At 47.9% G+C, this 19,333-nt stretch overlaps 5 protein-coding genes across 5 annotated transcripts; 4 read left to right on the top strand and 1 right to left on the bottom strand.

The window, feature by feature from the left end:
- Positions 1-328: 328 nt before the first annotated feature.
- On the bottom strand, positions 329-4,749 carry ARB_03585 (uncharacterized protein; the record flags this gene model as incomplete). The annotated part of the gene is made up of 4 exons (XM_003010187.1): positions 329-747; positions 817-4,268; positions 4,375-4,407; positions 4,538-4,749. The coding sequence occupies 4 exons, from the start codon at positions 4,747-4,749 to the stop codon at positions 329-331; spliced, it is 4,116 nt and encodes a 1,371-aa protein (XP_003010233.1).
- A 337-nt stretch (positions 4,750-5,086) lies between these two features.
- ARB_03584 (uncharacterized protein) lies at positions 5,087-7,345 on the top strand (the record flags this gene model as incomplete). The annotated part of the gene is made up of 7 exons (XM_003010186.1): positions 5,087-5,326; positions 5,384-5,462; positions 5,567-5,649; positions 5,707-6,363; positions 6,414-6,563; positions 6,628-6,941; positions 7,015-7,345. 7 exons carry the CDS (start codon positions 5,087-5,089, stop codon positions 7,343-7,345), a joined length of 1,854 nt encoding a protein of 617 aa, XP_003010232.1.
- A 4,389-nt stretch (positions 7,346-11,734) lies between these two features.
- On the top strand, positions 11,735-12,253 carry ARB_03583 (uncharacterized protein; the record flags this gene model as incomplete). The annotated part of the gene is made up of 1 exon (XM_003010185.1): positions 11,735-12,253. One exon carries the CDS (start codon positions 11,735-11,737, stop codon positions 12,251-12,253), a length of 519 nt encoding a protein of 172 aa, XP_003010231.1.
- A 241-nt stretch (positions 12,254-12,494) lies between these two features.
- ARB_03582 (homeobox transcription factor, putative) lies at positions 12,495-13,617 on the top strand (the record flags this gene model as incomplete). Its single annotated transcript, XM_003010184.1, has 2 exons — positions 12,495-13,140; positions 13,202-13,617. The coding sequence occupies 2 exons, from the start codon at positions 12,495-12,497 to the stop codon at positions 13,615-13,617; spliced, it is 1,062 nt and encodes a 353-aa protein (XP_003010230.1).
- Positions 13,618-16,202: 2,585 nt separating this feature from the next.
- Positions 16,203-19,224, top strand: ARB_03581 (uncharacterized protein; the record flags this gene model as incomplete). The annotated part of the gene is made up of 4 exons (XM_003010183.1): positions 16,203-16,654; positions 16,721-17,055; positions 17,126-19,041; positions 19,114-19,224. 4 exons carry the CDS (start codon positions 16,203-16,205, stop codon positions 19,222-19,224), a joined length of 2,814 nt encoding a protein of 937 aa, XP_003010229.1.
- Between the last annotated feature and the right edge of the window lie 109 nt (positions 19,225-19,333).

Here is a 19,333-nt window from a genome sequence, read left to right as displayed (position 1 = left end):
TTCACATTTTCTTTGGATGAACCCTTCTTGAGATATCCCGCGAGACAGCTCCTGAATGTTGAAAATGATTCCACAGCAGCTGGTCCTTGCCCTTGAAATTTTCAGAACACGGCTAACAGGGCCAATGGACAGGGCCTTTTTGTAATTTAACACACGGGAGAGTGGGACATATATAACTAACTGATAGGATAGATATAGAGAAATACCCGTTAACGGGTTATTCTATAATGGGGAAATCACTCAGGAGGAAAACAATGGCTCTGTTCATACATGTAATAAATTCCAAATTCCACATAATTAAACATCAAAGTGGCATGCCCCTGGTTAGCTACTCAATAGCACCTTCCCGTGCAGTATCGTCTTCATCATCGGACTCTCCTGCTGGCACGTCATTTTCATCGCCAGCCTCAACAACGGTCGTCTCCACCCCAAGAGCTTTTACTTTGGCCTGCGTCATCTCGAATACATACTGTCCAAGATGCTCAAGGTTCTCCATGGGAGTGCCCTCGTTGTCTGCAGCATCTACTGCCCTTGTTGCCGGGAACATCTCGTTGGGTATAAGCATCAGCTTATCTGGGCGTTGACCCAGAATATCAAATGCAGGCTTGAGTTCAAAGCAGGATTCAAAAACCTCTCGGCGGCCGAGAATGTAAAGACCCAAGCGTGCTCGAGATAGTGCTACAGTAAGCCGTCGTACGTCTCGCAGGTAGCCCACAGACTTAGTGCGGGTGAGAGAAAGAATGATATCTAGAATAAAATTAAAGCGAAATTATCAGGGGCGGGTCGATGTTAAAAGATTTGTTGATGGGCACTTACAGTCATTCTGTTCGCCCTGGTACTTGTCTACTGTTGTGACGATTTTGGGCATACCGAAAAGAGAGTTCTTTGCACACCTGTGGCTCAGAACATCTTTGATCAATGCCTTCTGTCCTGCGTATGTGGCTAGAATCGAGATCTTCGATGCCGGATACCCCAGTAATCGCATATATTGGTAAATCCCAACTGCGTATTCGGCCTCACCGAGATTCTGGATAAAGTGGGGAGTCGGCTCCCTTTCACCTTGGCCCTGGTAGTCTGACACGTTGATGAGCTGGTAGTCGTAGCGGAAGCCGGCGTTGGCAAGCTTGAACTCCTCTTGATTCTCGACAATGGGGAGATTGCCTAGCTTCTCATACCGCCATTTGAACAACTCGGCAATGGAGGCGCGGGCCCGACCCTGCTGGTCAAGGTTGATGGTAGGCACACCGAGTCTCACCAACCGTAGGAACAGCGTTTGTTCAAAATTGGCGTACTGGCGAAATGCTATGTTTTGGACAATCGGTGAGTTCTGCAAGTGATCACCGCATAACACAATCCGCTTCAGGGGGAATTCTCCATTCTTCGTCTTCTGCATCATGCACGGGATCACACTTTCAATCTCCGTGATCTGTGCTGCTTCTTCCATGACCACGCTGTCATAGTGGAAGCCCAGATCAGAAATCTCCTGTCGTCTCATAGCGGCATGGGTGGAGGTCATGGCAATGATTCTGGCCTCTTTAATCAGCAGATAGTTGGCCTTATCCCGCTGTTGTCGTAGAATCTCAAATGGCCTTATATCTTCCAGCTCAGAGAAGAGTTTCCTTATATGTCTCTCACACCCTTCGGCAATGTCGATGAGCGTATCTTTCGAGGCATCTGCCGGGAACACAGGCTGAGGGGCGTTGGAGAAAAACCCGTGGAAAGGGAAGTGCTTGATAATTTCTTCACTTGTCGAACCATCGGATCGCACCTTATCCCAAAATTTGATCCATGCTGGACGTATATAGACAGTATCAAAATACCCCGCTGTTTCACAGGTACTTCCATGAGCTCCTTCGGCTCCAATTGAGGCAGCGAGACGGTCGACCTCTGAGAGGAACTTTACTCGATTTTCAAGGAATGACTCGACTCGGCCAAATTTGCCAAAATTAGACTCTGTCTCGAGCTCTTCCTCTCCATGGCCAAGACGAAGTAAATGGCGCTCGTCAATGTCCAACGCAACAATTTTTTGGAATAGCTGGTTGAGTGCTTGGTTGCTGTGGGCAATGAGCAGGGTACGCTCCTGGGGAAAATTATGGTAGATATTGTTTATAATCTGGGTAATCACATCCGTTTTGCCGGTTCCTGGAGGGCCAACTATCACCGTCAACCCTGGCTGAGTCCCGGAGGTAATGGCCTCAACCTGAGCAGGAGTGAATCGAACTTGGTTGAGTTTCGGGGCATCCATGGGATAGGGGCCAGGGTTCGGAGGCTTATATGTAGATACTTTGATAGAATTGGAAATTGGCTGTACTGACTCAGCCTGGTCTCTTCTTCGTTTCTTGGAAGGGTTCAGTGTCTCGGCTTTTGGCGATTCATCAACCATTTCGAGAACGTAAGGGGGCCCAAAGATGGTCGTAGAGCCTTCCGGAGGCTCCATTTTCTGCCCTGGGAAGCTCTCCACAAGATGATGCCAGTCAAGGAAAGTATCTCGATAATCAACAGACTTCACACGGCTTTCAAGCTCTGTATATCTCGCGCCGGCAGGATCACCATAGCCCAGGAAAACCTCCTGGAGCCACGACGGAAGCTCTGCATCGGTAATAGTCAATGATCGCATCGTCTCCAAAATAGGTCGGAAGTTGTTCTCTCGTGATTTTCGGCGTACAAGCACATTTATGAAGCCGTAAATATCTGGTTTGCCCTTTTGTACACTGTCTAGATCAGCTTTATAAGAAACTGCATCCAAGTTCACAATAAGTCTCCTTAGACGAGGTCGTTGGGAATAGCCGTTAGCTCTGCCTTGTGAAGTATCCCGTAACTGGCGCCCATTCTCATCCAGGATTTGAACCACTGTGCCAGTTCGAATGTGAGAGATATTAATGCTGTTTCTAGACTCTGATCGTTGGCTGGCTGCAAGGCTAGACTTATCTACCTGTTTGGGCGTCACTGAAAGTAAAAAGACAACATCATCTGGCCGAAGCGATTCCCACTCTTGTCGGATAGTGTCACCGAGCCTGCCAACTTCGAGAGTTATTTCTGAGCGAACATAGGCTGGATGAAGAGACCCTACTCGTGCCTGAGCCACATCGATTATAGCAGGCTTTGAAATAGGCAAAGCCATTCTAGAGAACCCGTCGAATAAAACCTTGCCATCTTGTCCCGATTTTGGCTGCATTCGTTTGACAATGGATTCCAGGTCGCTCTTAATTTCATAGAAAGACTCAGACCGGTATAAAAGAAATGACCTCCACAAAAAGTCACCTAGGCTGAGATATTGGAGGTTCAGCTTTGGAATCGCGAGAGGCCTAGAACCATCATATGTTTCATTTCGAACCAAGGCGGGGTCATATAATGACTCCTCAGTAGGAAGGATGCTGACATCTGCAGTGGCTTCTTGGAAAGTTGGCCGTCTTTCGAAATATAAAAGGAGTATTTCCAGGAGTAGCTCTCGGTCAAGTACAATATTTGTGTGCTCAGGATAGGAGGTTCTGAATCCCAATAGGTGGCAAAGCTGCTTCAATTGCGAATCATTAATGCTGCGGAGATGTTCCGCAAGCTCGGACCGTTGCTCAAGTGATCCGTAGTTTGCTAATGCAAGCAGCGTTAGGTCATCTTTGAAATGCTTAAGTGCAGTCCTTTGAAGACGTGCCAATTCTTGACAGTGGATGTTGTAGGCGTCTTGCGCTGACAGATGTTGGCCGGTTTGATCATCAATAGAGAAGTTGATAAATCGCCGTAGCAGAACATAAAAATCCCTAAATAGAGTATTTTTATCATCGTTATAGAGCTTGCTCTTGCGAAGAACAGCTAAAATATTAAGATCCTTCAACAATTCATTCACGTATCGTCGAGTAGGGAGCTGACTCTCGAGGTCCACCAATAGTTCCAGAAATCTTTCACAAAATCGAATATTATCTTCGCCGTTGCGCTCGACTTGGGCGGGATTTATACGTTTGAGAAATTCAATGAGCATAGAGTATAGCCATGACCTTTCAAATCGTATCCTCGACTTCCCTTGCTCATCTGCCGAGTCATATCGTTTGCCGGCCAATCGCCACGCCTTTTTCAGTGCTGCTGACTGCTGAAGCAAATTGTCCCTCGATTCCTTGCTGAAAAGATTGTCCCATATAGCAATGGAAACCAGTGGAGCACACTCTTTGCGAATCTGGCTGCATTCAAGAGATTGAAAAGCACCGATCACGAAAGACAGAAGATGTATTTTCGAAGGCAGTGGTAGTGTATCGTCGAGGTTCATAGAGAGTATACGTCTGAAGAGGACTGAGAAATCCGAAGGGCGGTCGAAGAAATGGGCTAATAGGTGTGTCTGGCGTTAGATATGTCCAACATAAATGGGATTTCTCAGGGTATACGTACTCCAAATGGGTAAATGCTCCCTTCTCTTTATTCCTACAATTACAGCAATTAACATAACATGGTAGTTCGATGCATCTTCTGTAAATGTTGGCCAAAGAAACCTTTGCGTAATAGTGTTAGTCAAATCGACAATAAACCACAGAGCTGCGGCGTGTGTATTTACCTCTCAAGAATGTGCAGATTTTCTAGTATTAAAAGGGAATGAAGAGGGAACCCATCACGCTGCAGAGGATCCCAAATCTCATTCTTGACCACCTCTGGCCTCGCTTTGCGCACTTTGCTAGCCTTCAGCCAGTGAGCTTTAGCTAGAGACACCCATGGATTTTCGTCTTGGAAGTCATTAACCGTCGGTCGGACATCGAGGTTACGCGCCATTGCGGGGCGCATCTGTAATTCGGTCATTACAAGCAAAGAGAATGCGCCTCGTTCTTTTGCGCGGCGGCACCTGGAAGCAGCAGACCACCGGCTTGTTCGTAGAATTAAATTGGATTTGATATTTATCTGGTGGTTTAGTTGGTTAACTAGGCTTAGGTGAGGTTTTGGCGCGGCGCACGGATCATGTGCGGCAAAGCTCCAGGTCAAAAGTCTCAAAGAGGACAAAGAGAAAGCAACGACATTTGATAGTCAACCACAACACACTCTTTGCGCCTCTTCGCCCTGGTCAACATCACACATTTTCGCCGGCAGAAGCAGAAATAAAAGCGTCCTGAGGATGGGTGGAAAGGATGTGGGAGCCGTGAAGGTATACAGGGATGTTATACGCAGCTTGCTGGAAAAAGCTGCCGCGTTCAAGAATGCGCCTACAATCGAGCCGCCAGTGACTGAAGCCAACCTGGGAGACGTCATCGAGCGTGTTTTAGCAGGTGATTATGGCGTATCCGTGGGGGCTAATCAGCAGACTCAGTATGCTGCGGTTGAGACTGCATTTCGCGAAATATTTTATGATTTGCTTGTTCGTCCTCTACCTCCAGTCCATTGGGAAGGCCTCTGCTAACACACTCGCCTGTAGGCTACAACCTCCATCGATGAGCCCTCGTTTATGCAGATATGGAACCTTTTAGATATTGTCTCCATCTTTTCGGACAACGGTACGTCTTTCAATGGACTGTAAGAGAGGCGCAACACTGGTCGAACTTATACTGAAGGCGTTCTCTAGAAAAATGCGAACCGGGCCTCATATTCTGGCTTATAGAGGAACTCCTGGATAGCCAAACTATAGACGGATGCAGAATAGTGTTTGACTATCTCGAATCTAGAAGAGAGCGCAATACTGCTGTGAGTCCCATTGATTTCATAAATCCTAGACAGTTGCTAATCTTTATTTATGTATAGAAACACTTCAAACAAAAGTCTCTGATCATTCTCAGATCATGCAACGAACTGCTGAGGAGGCTCTCTCGTGCTGAAGACACAGTCTTTTGTGGTCGTGTTTTCATTTTCCTTTTCCAATCTTTCCCCTTGGGTGATAAAAGTTCCGTGAACCTCCGAGGAGAATACCACACCGAAAATGTCACGACATTCGATGCGCAACCTAAAACGCAGGCGGAAAGCGATGAGGTGATGGATATAGACATACAAGAAGACGAGACTTTGGTTTCCAATGCAAAGAGTACCGAGCAAGAGCCTACAACGGCTCAGACACCTTTGGAATCGACCAATGAAGCTACACCCCAACGCGGAAATGCCTCCGGTATTCAGCCGGAACTTGAGCTTGATACCCTTTATGCTGCATTTTGGAGCCTTCAAGAGAGTTTCTCTAAGCCCACTAGACTGTTCGATACCGCACACTTCGCATCTCTGAAATCTGGACTGGAAGCAACTCTCTCAAGTTTCCGAAAAGTAAGCTCAAAGTTAGAGGTTCGTAGCACAACAAAGGGCTCAGACGAATTACGACGAGGCACAAAACGCAAGCGTGGTGAAGGAGGAGCCGATTTGCCCAATAGTTTCAACCCCAAGTATTTGACTAGTAGGGATTTATTTGAACTTGAGGTATGACGAACAGTATCTGGGTTGATATATCTTTGCTAACTGTGGTCTAGATCAATGATGTGTCTTTCCGCAGACATATTCTAGTCCAGGCCTTGATTCTCCTTGATTTTTTGCTTTCGCTAACGCCAAAGTCCAAAGCCAAGTTGGCTGATTCTACCAACAAGTCCGTTCTTTACGGTTATGTTTTAAGCGATGAAGATGTGAGTGCAAACAGATCCTGGTTTAACAAACAAACTCCGACAATGGCTGAGTCCGTCACCTTAGGCGAAGTGGGCAACCCAAATGAGATCTTCTATTGCGAGCTACCTGCAAAAGGGCGCAGATGGAAAGTTTTATTTCCGGATGGTAGACACTGTCCTGACGAGAGATAAAAACTGGGTCCGATGGAAGGCAGAAGGATGTCCACCAATCGAACGGCCACCTGTACCTGTACAGAGTCATTTGGATACTCAGTCAAGTGCTGCCAAAATCACAGCCAACAGACGGCTTCGCTCAACTCCTATGGGTTCGCTGGATCTTGGGTTCCTTTCTGTAGAATCAAATCTTGGGGATCTTAATCGTCTGAAAGAGCCTGGAAGGTATGGTAGCAATGGTACAACGTGGGAGATAGTGATTTTGCTAATCTTTTTGTGGTAGATTTTCAACCCCCAGCCTTGACTTCTATATGAGTGGTATAACAGATGACGACTTTAACATCGACATGGCAAAAGACGATGAAGAAAAAGAACAATCCATCAAAGCCAAGGCAAGCAAAACTTGGAGGACATTGAGAATTGCTTCGAGGAGTAAACTCAGTCAACTGGATAAAATAGAGGACGGGAAAAACCTGAAAGTGCTTTTTGAGGCCACGCCAGCACCAACTTCCACGTCAGGAAAACAACAGTCAGAGACTGAGAATACTGCTGACATTTCCAAAGAAGATGAAACCAAAGGAAGCAACGTTGACACTACTGCCCCAGAACCCCAACCCACTCAAACTTGACCTTGTACCCTTTACCTAAATCGGCTCATATCTGCAGATCGTTCAACAAATTTCGGGTGGCTTCAACCCGGCTTCAAAAAACGAGTCATGAAGCAATATTGGTTCATGAGCTTCCACGTGGTTGTAACCCAGATCTATCAACTGTGCAGGAACGAACCATTCTGTGCTCAATTCCTACGTGCATTCGGGTTATATTGGTTTCGACTAGATTGCAGGACCAATGTTGTCATGCAGTGATATGCAGAATCTAAAGGACATGCATGCTACGTGGTGACGATAGATATATGTGAGCAGATGTGACCAGTGGCACAGTTGACGCAGACGCGACGGCAGCAGCCAGGATCAAATCCCCGGCACTGGGTTCCGGACCGATATCTACATACTTAGTTTCAGGCGATGCCCAGCCTAGCTCTTATTCCCCGGGAGATACGAAAAGAAGTTATACAACGTGTTTTTTTGAAGAAAGCATTGGCACCTGCTTAATAAGGAATAAGGCGAGGTTGACGGAATATTTCGTTGCGGCAGGGCTGAAACGATTTCGAAATTGGTTTAATGGGCAAGGAGCAAGGAGGGTAAAAGAAAAAAAAAATGAGGGAGGAGATAGGAGACGATTTCTTTCTTTCTCTATTTTTCTTCAAGGGACAAGAGACTATCACCAACCCCGGCCGGAGCTTGCCATCATTGTGTATATTAGCGTGAGACAGCAATGGATTCCCCCGAACAACAGAACAGCCGGCTATTTGCAAAGATCCCGCAAAACGGACAAGTTTCAAGCAAGCACCACCAGCAAACAGCGATGCAAGGTATCCATGGCTAGATCGACGCAAAAAAAGGTTGATCAAGTCAGAAAAAACATGTCAAGCGCGTAACGGAGAACTCCGTCGGACAGGAGAGATGTCCGTAGCTTGGATCCTTGAAGCTGCGTTGGCTCTGCTATCTGCAGGTACGCAGCAGTCCTGCTTGCACTTCTGACAATATTCAGATTGTCCAATCCTTCTCCCTCGGTGCTCCATACATGATTCGGAGTGGCGACGAAGGGGGAAACAGAGCCAGTGCGCATCGCAAAGGCTCCTCCTGGCTTGCGTGTTTGCCGTTTGCCGTCAAGCCCGTCAATCGCTCTCTGTTTGCTGTCTGATTTTTGCTTCTGACAGCTCCCATGGCTATCCTGGCTGCATGCATGTAACTGTCTCAACGGTTTCGTGACTTCGTTCCCACATCAGAGCCTCTAATATTAAAATCACTACCAGACAGTGGAACTCCGAATCGCGGTTTTCCAGCAGAGTTTTGTCTCTAGCTGCCACACAAAGTCTGCAGCGGGCACTAAAGTAGCCATTTCTCTGACCGGTCCATCGGCTGGCTCATGGAAGCATCACAGAAGCCCCGATCTGCGGCAACCTTATACGCCTAGCCTGTCCTCCGATCGCTGACGTCGCCGGGTGGGCTATAATTATCCATCCAATCTCCATCTCCAGCCATCTCCGACAAGATTCGGCGGGATATCTGGCTTCTGGGGCCGCCGAGAAGACGAGAAGACGTCGATTGCAAGGAAGATGAAGAGACGAAGAAGGAAAAAGAAAAGAAGAACAATAACACTTGGTAAGTCACGTGGACGGTTTCAATATCCCGGTTCCCAGCCCTTAGCAGTCCTTCACTCTCTTGCAGCCTGCACATTTCGCTTCGATGCAAGGTTGAGATGTCCAACGAAGGCCTCCGCGGTTGGTGGAAACCAGCTGCTGTTGCTTCGTCCTTTTCTTGTCCCTCCCGCGCCTCCGGATCCCCTTGGCCTGGAAACGGCTGAAAAAACAGTCATCCATCCATACAGATAAGTCACACCAGCATGCATATGCGGACGGACAGACAGACCTGTAAGAGTCGCATCTGGCTCCGGGCCGGTTTAATGTCGTCCATCCCTGTCTCTCCATCCTCCAGCTGCTAGGCTGGCCTTCCAGCGTGCAAAAGATTTGCCTTCGCTTTAGATCAGCCAATTACCCGGGCTGTTGCGCCCTTGGCTCGACTCTTTCCCTGTCATCTTCATGGATGTTTCCTTTCGAGACTTCTTTTTTCTTTTATTTTTTGCATGATGGGACCTTTACGTTGTACGTATTTCTTACATACCTGCATGAGATACGGTAATTGAGTGACCCACCATACACCACACTCCTGCCAGCCTGCTTGCCTGCATACCTTACCGGCCAGCTGCCTACTTACACTGCCTGTTACATCTGCGGATCATCTGGCTTGCCTTGGGTCGATTGATGGCGGGAAGCCTCGATAGGAAGAAAGCTTGAGTGGGCGGTGCTTGATGGCTACCTAGCCGGCCTAGGACACGACCCGTCTTCGCATCCCGCCTGATTTCTTTCCCGCTCACCCAAGAGGGAAGCGCCTACTTCCAGCTTTTCAAGGAACTTGGGCAGTCATTACGGTGCACTCCTGCAAGATATATCCTCACGACGTTTGAAAGGTTATATTAGAAAGGACGTCTTTCACTGAAGAGCCTAAGCCAACCTCGGGGGCCGGTCCGATCTGACCGTGCCCTTTCTGCGTCTCTTTTAATTCGTGACTAGTCGGTTTTGCAATTCCCGCGGGCATAGCCTCTATTCCTCTTCCAGAAATCCAGGGGGGGGGGGGGTGGGATTTTTGGTTTGTGGTAGCCTTACCTGATCTCCAACTGGCGGCTCCCACTCAACGCCATGGGCTTTGCGTCGAACTGTGTGCCAGCATTCGTTCTCGTGCTGTTGTGGCCAATCTCTCTTCAGGACTTCTGTCCAACAACCGCCCGTCTATGATGCTACCCTACGGGCTGTTCTGCATGCCCCGCATTGGTTCCAGCTACACTTGCGCCCCTGTCACCCCATAAGCCACGCCCGGATAGAGCTGGGAAAGATAAAAATGTGGAAGAGGAGCATGACTCTGGATGCTTTATCGAACGCCTATCTTTTCTCGACCTTCTCTTCCTTCTGCCAGCCAGTATTGGCCCACAGGAGAGGCTTAAGATTTGCAGGGTCTCCTAAGCGGTCTTACCCCAGCCTCCCAGGGATCTCCAAGGCTTCAGACTCAAGACCCAGAATAATACATGCATCTTCCAGGTAAATCTTCCACTTTTCTTTTGGGGGGCTTTTGGCCCTTCGTCTATTTTCCGGGGAGACGAGGTTGGCACATACAGCCAATTCTCCCTTGTTTACTTGTAAAGCATAAAAAAAATGCTTTCTCTTGCTGTGTTACAGCCAATATGATAAGGGCGCCCCTCGCTCTCGTTTTCGGTTTCTGGAAATCTGATATTATCAGCAAAGAAAAGGAAATACAAGATAAAACAGACTAGTTTATGTTGAGAAACGATCTTATGTGGTGGTCGGTGCACGCGACCCCCAGTGATCACGTACATAACGATAAGGAGTTGGATCCGATCAAGTGCAGCATCCCTCTTAAAATAATTTAAGAGTGTTGTGATCTTCGCATCAACGTGAGACTTTGGTATCCCCATCCTTGAATGACCCACAACCCATGCATCGCATACTTCCCCCATGTGCTAAGCTAAGCTAGGCACTACTCCGAGATGCTGGTCTGAGCATGACAGGGTGGCTGTCTATGCTTATCCTGGCCCCCTCCTCTCATCATTCAAGCCCAAAACTCCTAGGAGACCGTTGCACCCCGGCTCCTATGTTTTTTGTATCTGGTGTTAAGGTACTCGGATATCCCGTATTTTTTCTTTTCAAGGGAAAAAAAAGGAATGGGAAAGAAAAAGAAATGAATGCAAAGTCGTCATTTTCCCGTGGCTACGCCAACCTTGGAACTCTCTTCCTTTTCGTTTGTGCTCCTCACGGCGGATTTCCCCCCCTTGGCCGCCTTGTTCGATGTCTGCCTGTATCGGTCAATTATCCGCCGCTGTCGATAAATACGGCAGCGTTCTAACTTTCCCACCGGTGTGCCTCCAACTACCCTGTAACCCAACTACCTCCCTCTTTTGTCGTAGGCCAGTCGAACTCTATTATTACAAGTCGCCCTCGATCCCAGAGAATCGGGTCCCTTTTGAGCCTTGAGTCTTCCCTGCTGATCGTCTCAGCTTCTCACAATCACTACACAAAAAGAGAATCGATTTTTCCTGACTACAGACAACACCTGTCAGTTTCCTTTGACATCGACGTTGTGGGGACAAACTCTCCATCTTATTGTTTTGAACCGCAGTGATCCAGTGGAGCATATCTCCAGATAGCTAGACAACAGACAGGCAATTGGCATATCTATGGCTGAAACATAGGTGGCCCTCCGGCAACATCGGATACCTACCACGAGTTGACGATATATATCTGCTACTATAGTCCCTCCCACGTTGAACCCTTTCCCCGTCTCTTCTAGTTTGCTACCCTGTTTCTGCTTCCTCCTTAATACAGCATGTCGACCCATGAAGTCTATACAGATGTCTCTGGCTGGACCAACACGCGGATAGGAGACCAGTTGCCATCACCACAGTTGCACAATTACCATCCATCTACGATGATGATGCAATTCTGTGAATCGCCAATTACCGACTCGCTCAAGCAAGAGCCAGATGCAACCCCGGGCCAATGTGATATTCGAGGTCTGGCCTATTTGAAGGCAGCTGAACAAGGACACAGCTCACAGGATCCTAGTGATAGTTGCTATATGGGTTCCCACAAGGGTAGCCAGGGGGACCTCTCCTGCAGTGACCTAACGGATGCTCTACAGTCGAGTTCAGCGAGCTCTTGCCCCGGAAGTCCCCAGACTCCCGGTGACGGGGAGCAGCAAAGCGATAGCGGGCATATCGATAGCAAGCAGGAAATATACAGCCCTGCTACAGAGGACGTGGAAATTCATGACGCAGATGACGAACCGAAACCTACCGGAGGGGAGAAGATTGATAGGAAAAAGATGAAGCGGTTTAGGTACTGAGGATCCACCATACGTCTGAGATATTGTCGAATTATGCTAACCCACCCTTACAGGCTTACCCATAACCAAACTCGATATCTTATGAGTGAATTTACTCGCCAAGCGCATCCAGACGCTGCTCACCGTGAGAGGTTATCTAGAGAAATTCCTGGACTGAGCCCACGGCAAGTCCAGGTCTGGTTTCAGAATAGGTATACTCCCTTTTTATTCCATGATCTTAATATTATAACGCTAATAATAAATGTTGAAAAGGCGGGCAAAGCTCAAGCGTCTATCTCTAGACGATCGGGAGCGGGTCTTGAAATCTCGGGCACTTCCTGATGATTTTGATATGGCCCAGTCTCTACAATCGTCCTATGCGACGGAGCACCACGGTTATACCACACCTCTAGTCTCCCCAGGCACCTTCTTCCCGCCAGAAGAAAATGATCCATATGGCTCAGCGCGGGCGGGAACGGCAGCAGCAGATGATTACACTACTTCCCCTTTGAGCTCTACGTCAGCCTATGGTAGCTATTTCGGTCGGGATAGTTCTGCCTACAGTCGCGGCTCTGACTCAATATCTAGTATGTCGACATCCAGTGACAGCATAGGCAGCTTTGGTTCTCTGCCTTCTGCAAATCCCTCCATTCATGGCCGTATGAACTTTGTACCCAGAAGCTTTGGAGAACAGCAGGGGGCGCATGGCCCCTCTGTCCCACAGCTTCACATGTACAATACCTCACTCAGAGCGAGGGCAGGATCACTGAATCTGCCTATGCGCGGTACTATCCCTTGCCATACTCCGCCTTTGGAGTACACAGACACAGACTCCTCCACAAACATAAATAATGCATATGGCAGTCGATCTCTGGATGCGTCTACTCGGAGAGATCCGTTTGGTCTAGGTAAGAACCATGAGTGTCAACATAAACAGCCCCTCCCCAACACTTGCTAACCAGCCAATAGGTTCTGTGGCAGAAGAGTTCAAGCAGAAGACGGTAGGACAGCCTGTGACCGCTACGCCAAGGATAGGTGAAGGATCGCCGCCGAAGGCAGACCATAGTCGTGCAGCCGCCGTAGCCTTGCAGTCTGCGCCCCTTCAATCCACACAGGAAGAGGATCAGCTCTCGGGGCTCGGTCCGCAGTTCAACCTAAGTTCATTTGGGATTACCTACCCTCGACAAAGCCCATCTACCAGCACGAACAATCCAACATCTCATCCGTCGAGCAAAAGTTCCGATATGCATGGTGCTTATAACAATCATGGCACAGCATGGCTGCAACAAACCATACAGCAAAAACTAAGTTGCTACCCAGAACCGGATTACTCCGCCCCAAGGCAGCGAGGCTACTTCTATCAATCTAATACAGAAACGATATGATATCTTGTCAACGTGACAGTTGACTTAGATACATTTGACGGTAATGAGAGTTTCCCTTACTGGAAATCCATTCACTACTACTATTACTTACTATTTACTCCTATTACTATTCTTGTCTATTACTTTCACAACATATGACCCCCATTTTTACCTGCCATATTCTGCTGGCCTTGTCTACCTTTCTAGCACATACTTTTCAGGATGCCTTTTGTTTGTCTTCCAAGGCTAAACATAATGTTTCGTTTTTATCTATGGGGTTTATGGCGTTTTCATTTGAAAGCATCTCTCTAGCTTTACTTTCCGCATCGGCATGTTTTTTATTCCTTTCACCCGGTTTCCAATTTCTACTGTTCGATATACCTTCCTCCTTATTCTCTATTCCGCCCCCCTTTCATTTGAATAAGCGGTTGATTTTGATGGCTTTTACGGCGCTACTTGTTTCCTATGTTTTATTTTCCTCTATATCTCAGGCCACCTTTGTCTGAGATGATGCTCATTCCACAAGTGGTTTGGTAATGGTGTTGCATCCAAGCCCAACTATTACCTCCTTAATGACCACATCGCACTCTGGCTCCTGTACGTACTTACTTTATATTAGCCTCGAGGATTTAGCCTCTTCATTTCCCTCTAAATCCCAGTCCATCCGGTATTCACATTCTCCCGTTCACCTCTGTCAAATTATCTACCCTTACTATGACGAAACCAAGGTCACATGACATTAGTTACATGCTTAATAAGCATATAGTTGTTTATCCAATCGCAGTCAAGATGTTGGTAATTGCGCGCTGGAGGAAAGGAAGGAGGTCGAAGTAAGGGAGGGCATATAAAAAAGACCTTATCCCTCGAGCCATAGGCAGAATAAACCGCCCATCTTCCTTTCTTGCATTCCTCCTCTGATATTTTTCTTTGTTGGAAATCAGCCGTCCATCTGATACTGATACCTATTATCCGCCTTCCAAAAGAAGATAACGGGAAAATACCCGGTCGAGCAGATTCAGAATCAAAACAGAATAAAAACACGCGAAAATGACTGCTCCACCACAGTCCTGCTGTCACGCATCCAAGGAGGGTTGTGTTTGTGCCGCTCAAGCAAGGTGCTCTTGTGGCAAGGAACAGGCTCTTCACTGCAACTGCACCAAGGCAGAAACCGAAAACGACATGTCTGGCCCACGTTGTTCCTGCAGTAGGTTAATGTTCTGGCCTTTTCCTTCTTTTCTTGCTTGATTTCCGGTCTTTTGCCATTGAATTTATATCTTTTTATCTCCCCCCCTTGTCCCTGCCCCTCCGTGCCGCGACTGCGTGTCGAGGGGGTTGTTTTCTCGCTTGCTGGAAGATAAATCTAACAAGGGCACTCGTGGCACGACTAATAGGAAGCCGCCCGGCTGGGCAATGTACGTGTGAGAGGGCCATGTCCGAAAACCATCCTATTTCCGGTGATGCATGCCCTTGTGGAAAGAGGGGGGCTGGTACGTTTCATCTTCCATCCTCGACCCGGCATGGCTCGATTTACCTATCTCCACCTCTTTCTGCGTGCGAGCATGGCAGACAGGCTAATTTTTGAGATTCCTTAGACTCGTGTACGTGCGAGAGGGCCGTTGACTCTGGAAACTTCCCCGGAGAGATCGATTTCACCTACAAGGTGTAAAGAAGGTTAAATGCGGTGCTCAGGGGGACTCGGGGTAGGCTTGTTTGCGACGCTGTGGGCGGCATTTTTCATTTGTTTCGTCAATTTGGGCCAGGTCTGCTGTTTATTTTCTGGTTTCTGCTTTTTTGCAAGGTATATCACCTTCTCGTCGTTAGGTTAGCTACTCAGCATATCAAGGAGTCAATGTCCATCAGACTTCGTTTCCTCTGTGTTTTATTTTGTCTCTGCGTAGAATTCCAGGTTAGGGGCAGGTATAGTCCCAGGAATTAAGTCCTGGTAGTATTAATACATGAGAAAACAGGCTCTGTACCTGCCTTTCGCCCTTTGATCGTGGCCTTCGGCTTGTCCTTTTTTTCTCGCAAGAACGAAATCGAGGTCAGTTGAAGGGCGCACGGACGCAGGGGTCCAGCCGGCGGTTTGATAATCCGGCAAAATGTTTTTCCGCCTCGAGCTCGCTGTCGCCCGATTTGGACCTCACGGACGCCAGGGGAACAGACAGCAAGATAGCAAGCAAGCAAGCAAGGAAACATCCTGCCTCTTGTTCTACACTCTGTCGCCCCGCGGACGCATGCGGCGAAGCCCGAGGAGCTTATAGAGCTGTGTACCTGGATAGGAAAGCTAGGAGACGCGTGCCTTGTCTGTCCTGTTCCCCCAAAGTGTTCACCTCCGTCCCTCGTTTCAGCGAGTGTTGCACGGCCTATAGGCGCCGAATTGCGATCAATATCTGACCAGATCCGCCCTTTGCGATACCTATACCGTCATCAAAAATGCTGGCATCGTGTGCCTGGCAATGATTAGGAAGAAGAATGCACCTGTGGAATGCACATGAACCGTAACTTGACACCTCCAAGCTGGCACCAAACCGAAGGATAGAGAGGCCAAAAAGGAAGAGGAGACCACGGAAGCAGATATTCGGGATCTCGCGCCGAACTGAGTCGCCATGTCTTCTATGCGCGGGCTGGTTCAGTTCATAGCTGATCTGCGTAATGCTCGAGCTAGGGAACTGGAGGAGAAACGTATCAATAAGGAGCTGGCCAATATCCGACAGAAATTTAAGGATGGAAGCCTGAACGGCTATCAGAAGAAGAAATATGTTTGCAAACTTCTATACGTCTATATTCAAGGCTATGATGTCGATTTTGGTCATTTGGAGGCTGTCAACCTGATATCTGCTACGAAATATTCTGAGAAGCAAATAGGGTACCTGGCCGTCACGCTTTTTCTTCACGAACAGCATGAATTACTCCACTTGGTAGTGAATAGTATCCGGAAGGACCTGCTGGATCACCATGAATTAAACAACTGTCTTGCTCTACACGCGGTTGCCAATGTCGGTGGAAGGGAAATGGGTGAAGCCTTAAGTGCGGACGTGCATCGTTTATTAATATCCCCGTATGTTGTTATATCCCTGGTTATATACCCGCCTAACCTAAATTTACTAACATAACATAAATCCAGTGCATCCAAAGCCTTTGTCAAGAAGAAGGCTGCCCTCACCCTTCTCCGGCTATACCGTAAATACCCAGGAATTGTCCAGCAGGAGTGGGCTGAGCGCATCGTATCATTGATGGACGACCCAGACATGGGCGTAGCCCTCTCTGTCACCTCTCTAGTCATGGCGCTTGTCCAGGATAACCCTGATCAATATAAGGGGAGTTATGTCAAAGCGGCCCAGCGACTGAAAAGGATTGTTATTGACCATGATATTGCGCCCGACTACATCTACTACAATGTTGGGTGTCCTTGGATGCAAGTTAAACTGCTTCGATTGTTGCAGTATTATCCTCCCTCGGGTTAGTTGGTCCCAAAATCGTGGAATTTAGACAAGTTGGTAGCTAACCATCTTCATTCCTAATCTGGTAGAGGATGTCCATGTGAGAGATCTAATAAGGCAGAGTATTCAACAAATCATGAACTCCGCCATGGATATGCCAAAAAATGTCCAGCAAAACAATGCGCAGAACGCGGTACTCTTTGAAGCAATCAATCTCTTAATCCACCTTGACAGTGAACACACCCTCATGATGCAGATTTCCTCCCGCCTTGGGAAATTCATTCAATCCCGAGAAACAAACGTGAGATACCTTGGACTGGATGCAATGACTCATTTCGCAGCTAGGGCAGAGACCCTTGACCCTATACAGAAGCATCAAAACATTATTCTTGGATCTTTGCGAGACAGGGATATTAGTGTCCGAAGAAAGGGGTTGGATCTCCTTTACAGCATGTGTGATACCTCAAATGCCCGGCCCATCGTTAACGAGCTTCTCAAGCACCTTCAAAGCGCCGACTTTGCCATTCGGGAGGAAATGGTACTCAAGATTGCTATTCTAACAGAAAAGTATGCTACGGATGCTCAATGGTACATTGATATCTCGCTCAAGCTGTTGTCTGTGGCCGGCGACCATGTCAGTGATGAAGTTTGGCAGCGAGTTGTTCAGGTAGTTACAAATAACGAAGAGCTCCAAGCTTATGCCGCACAACACATTTTGGGTTATATCAAGGGAGAGTGCCATGACAGTCTGGTGAAGATCGGTGGTTATATCCTGGGCGAATTTGGCCATCTCATTGCAGATAACAAAGGATGCTCACCCATCGAGCAGTTTCTGGCACTATACTCGAAGATGGCGTTCTGTTCTGACAACACTCGGGCCCTGCTCCTATCATCCTTTATCAAGTTTGTGAATCTCTTCCCAGAGATCAAACCTCAAATACTTCGAGTCTTCCAAGTATACAGCCACTCGCCCGATTCAGAGATGCAACAACGGGCTTATGAATACCTAATGCTTGCTACGCTACCTACTGATGACCTCCTGCGGACCGTCTGCGACGAGATGCCACCTTTCTCTGAGAGAATTTCAGTCCTATTGTCCCGGCTACATCAAAAGAGCTCTGGAACGAGTGATAAGCGGACCTGGGTTGTTGGAGGCAAAGATGCCAATGCAGATGATAAGGAGTTTATGTTGACACAGAATACGGGTTTGAAACGCACCTTCACATCGGCTGCCAACGGACCGGTTGCTGCACAGCAGACAGGGGCCAAAGGTACAACATCCAGCGATCTGGAAGGGTTGGACTTTGCTTCATCCGGCGAAACAGCACCGAACTTGGCCAGTGCCGCCCATTTATCTCCGGACTGGGAGCCTGGGTTTAACCGACTCTTCTTCGCGACTGAGGGAGTGTTGTTTGAGGATGCCCAAATCCAGGTTGGCCTTCGTTCCGAGTACCGAGCTCACCTCGGAGTCTGCAAGCTTTACTTTGCAAATAAATCCGCGTATTCAATCGGGTCGTTTACCATAACGCTGGATAACCCTTCACCTGAGAGTCTGAAGATTGATACGAAGGATATACCCGACCCAGATGTTGTTGCATCTGGTCAAACACACCAAACTGTTTGCTTCGAGTGCCTCGGCCCGTTTACCAAGGCGCCCACGATCCGGATATCATACCTTGCTGGTGCACTGCAAGCGTATACCCTGCAGTTACCTATCCTCATGCATAGATACATTGAGGCTTCATCCCTGACGTCGGATGATTTCTTTAAGCGTTGGCGGCAAATAGGCGGTGGACCCTTGGAAAGCCAATCGACGTTTGGCCTTGCAAAGAAGGGCCGTCCTCTGAGCGAAAGAGATCTCCAGTCAATTGTCGAGAGTTTCAAATGGAAGATTCTTGCAAATGTTGACCCGAATCAGAAGAACCTTGTTGGATGTGCTGTTTACCAAACCCAAAGCTCGAAGACCGGATGTTTACTCAGGCTTGAGCCCAACTATGAGAAACAGGTAAGCTATGTTTGCATTTCTTTCATTTAGCATTACTCTTGTCTTTGACCTAATTCACTAACACATATCTAGATGTACCGCATCACCATTCGGGCGACCCAAGAGGGTGTGCCGCGAGCCTTGGTTGAATTGATGGAGGACAGAATCTCTAGAGGAAATGTTGGCGATATCTTTGGCGACTAGCAGCCATACGGGATTCATGGATGCCAGAGTTCTCAGTTAACCATGGTACCGAGCACTCTATGTCTATTTACCTATATATTCCCCTAAAAATAAAGGCATCAAATTCTGA

This window comes from Trichophyton benhamiae (assembly GCF_000151125.1).
Source record: "Trichophyton benhamiae CBS 112371 chromosome Unknown Abenha-G-c-136h12.r1, whole genome shotgun sequence".
Taxonomy (NCBI): Eukaryota; Fungi; Ascomycota; class Eurotiomycetes; order Onygenales; family Arthrodermataceae; genus Trichophyton; species Trichophyton benhamiae.
Note: the sequence above shows the minus strand (reverse complement) of the source record. Positions and strands in the feature narration are given on the sequence as shown.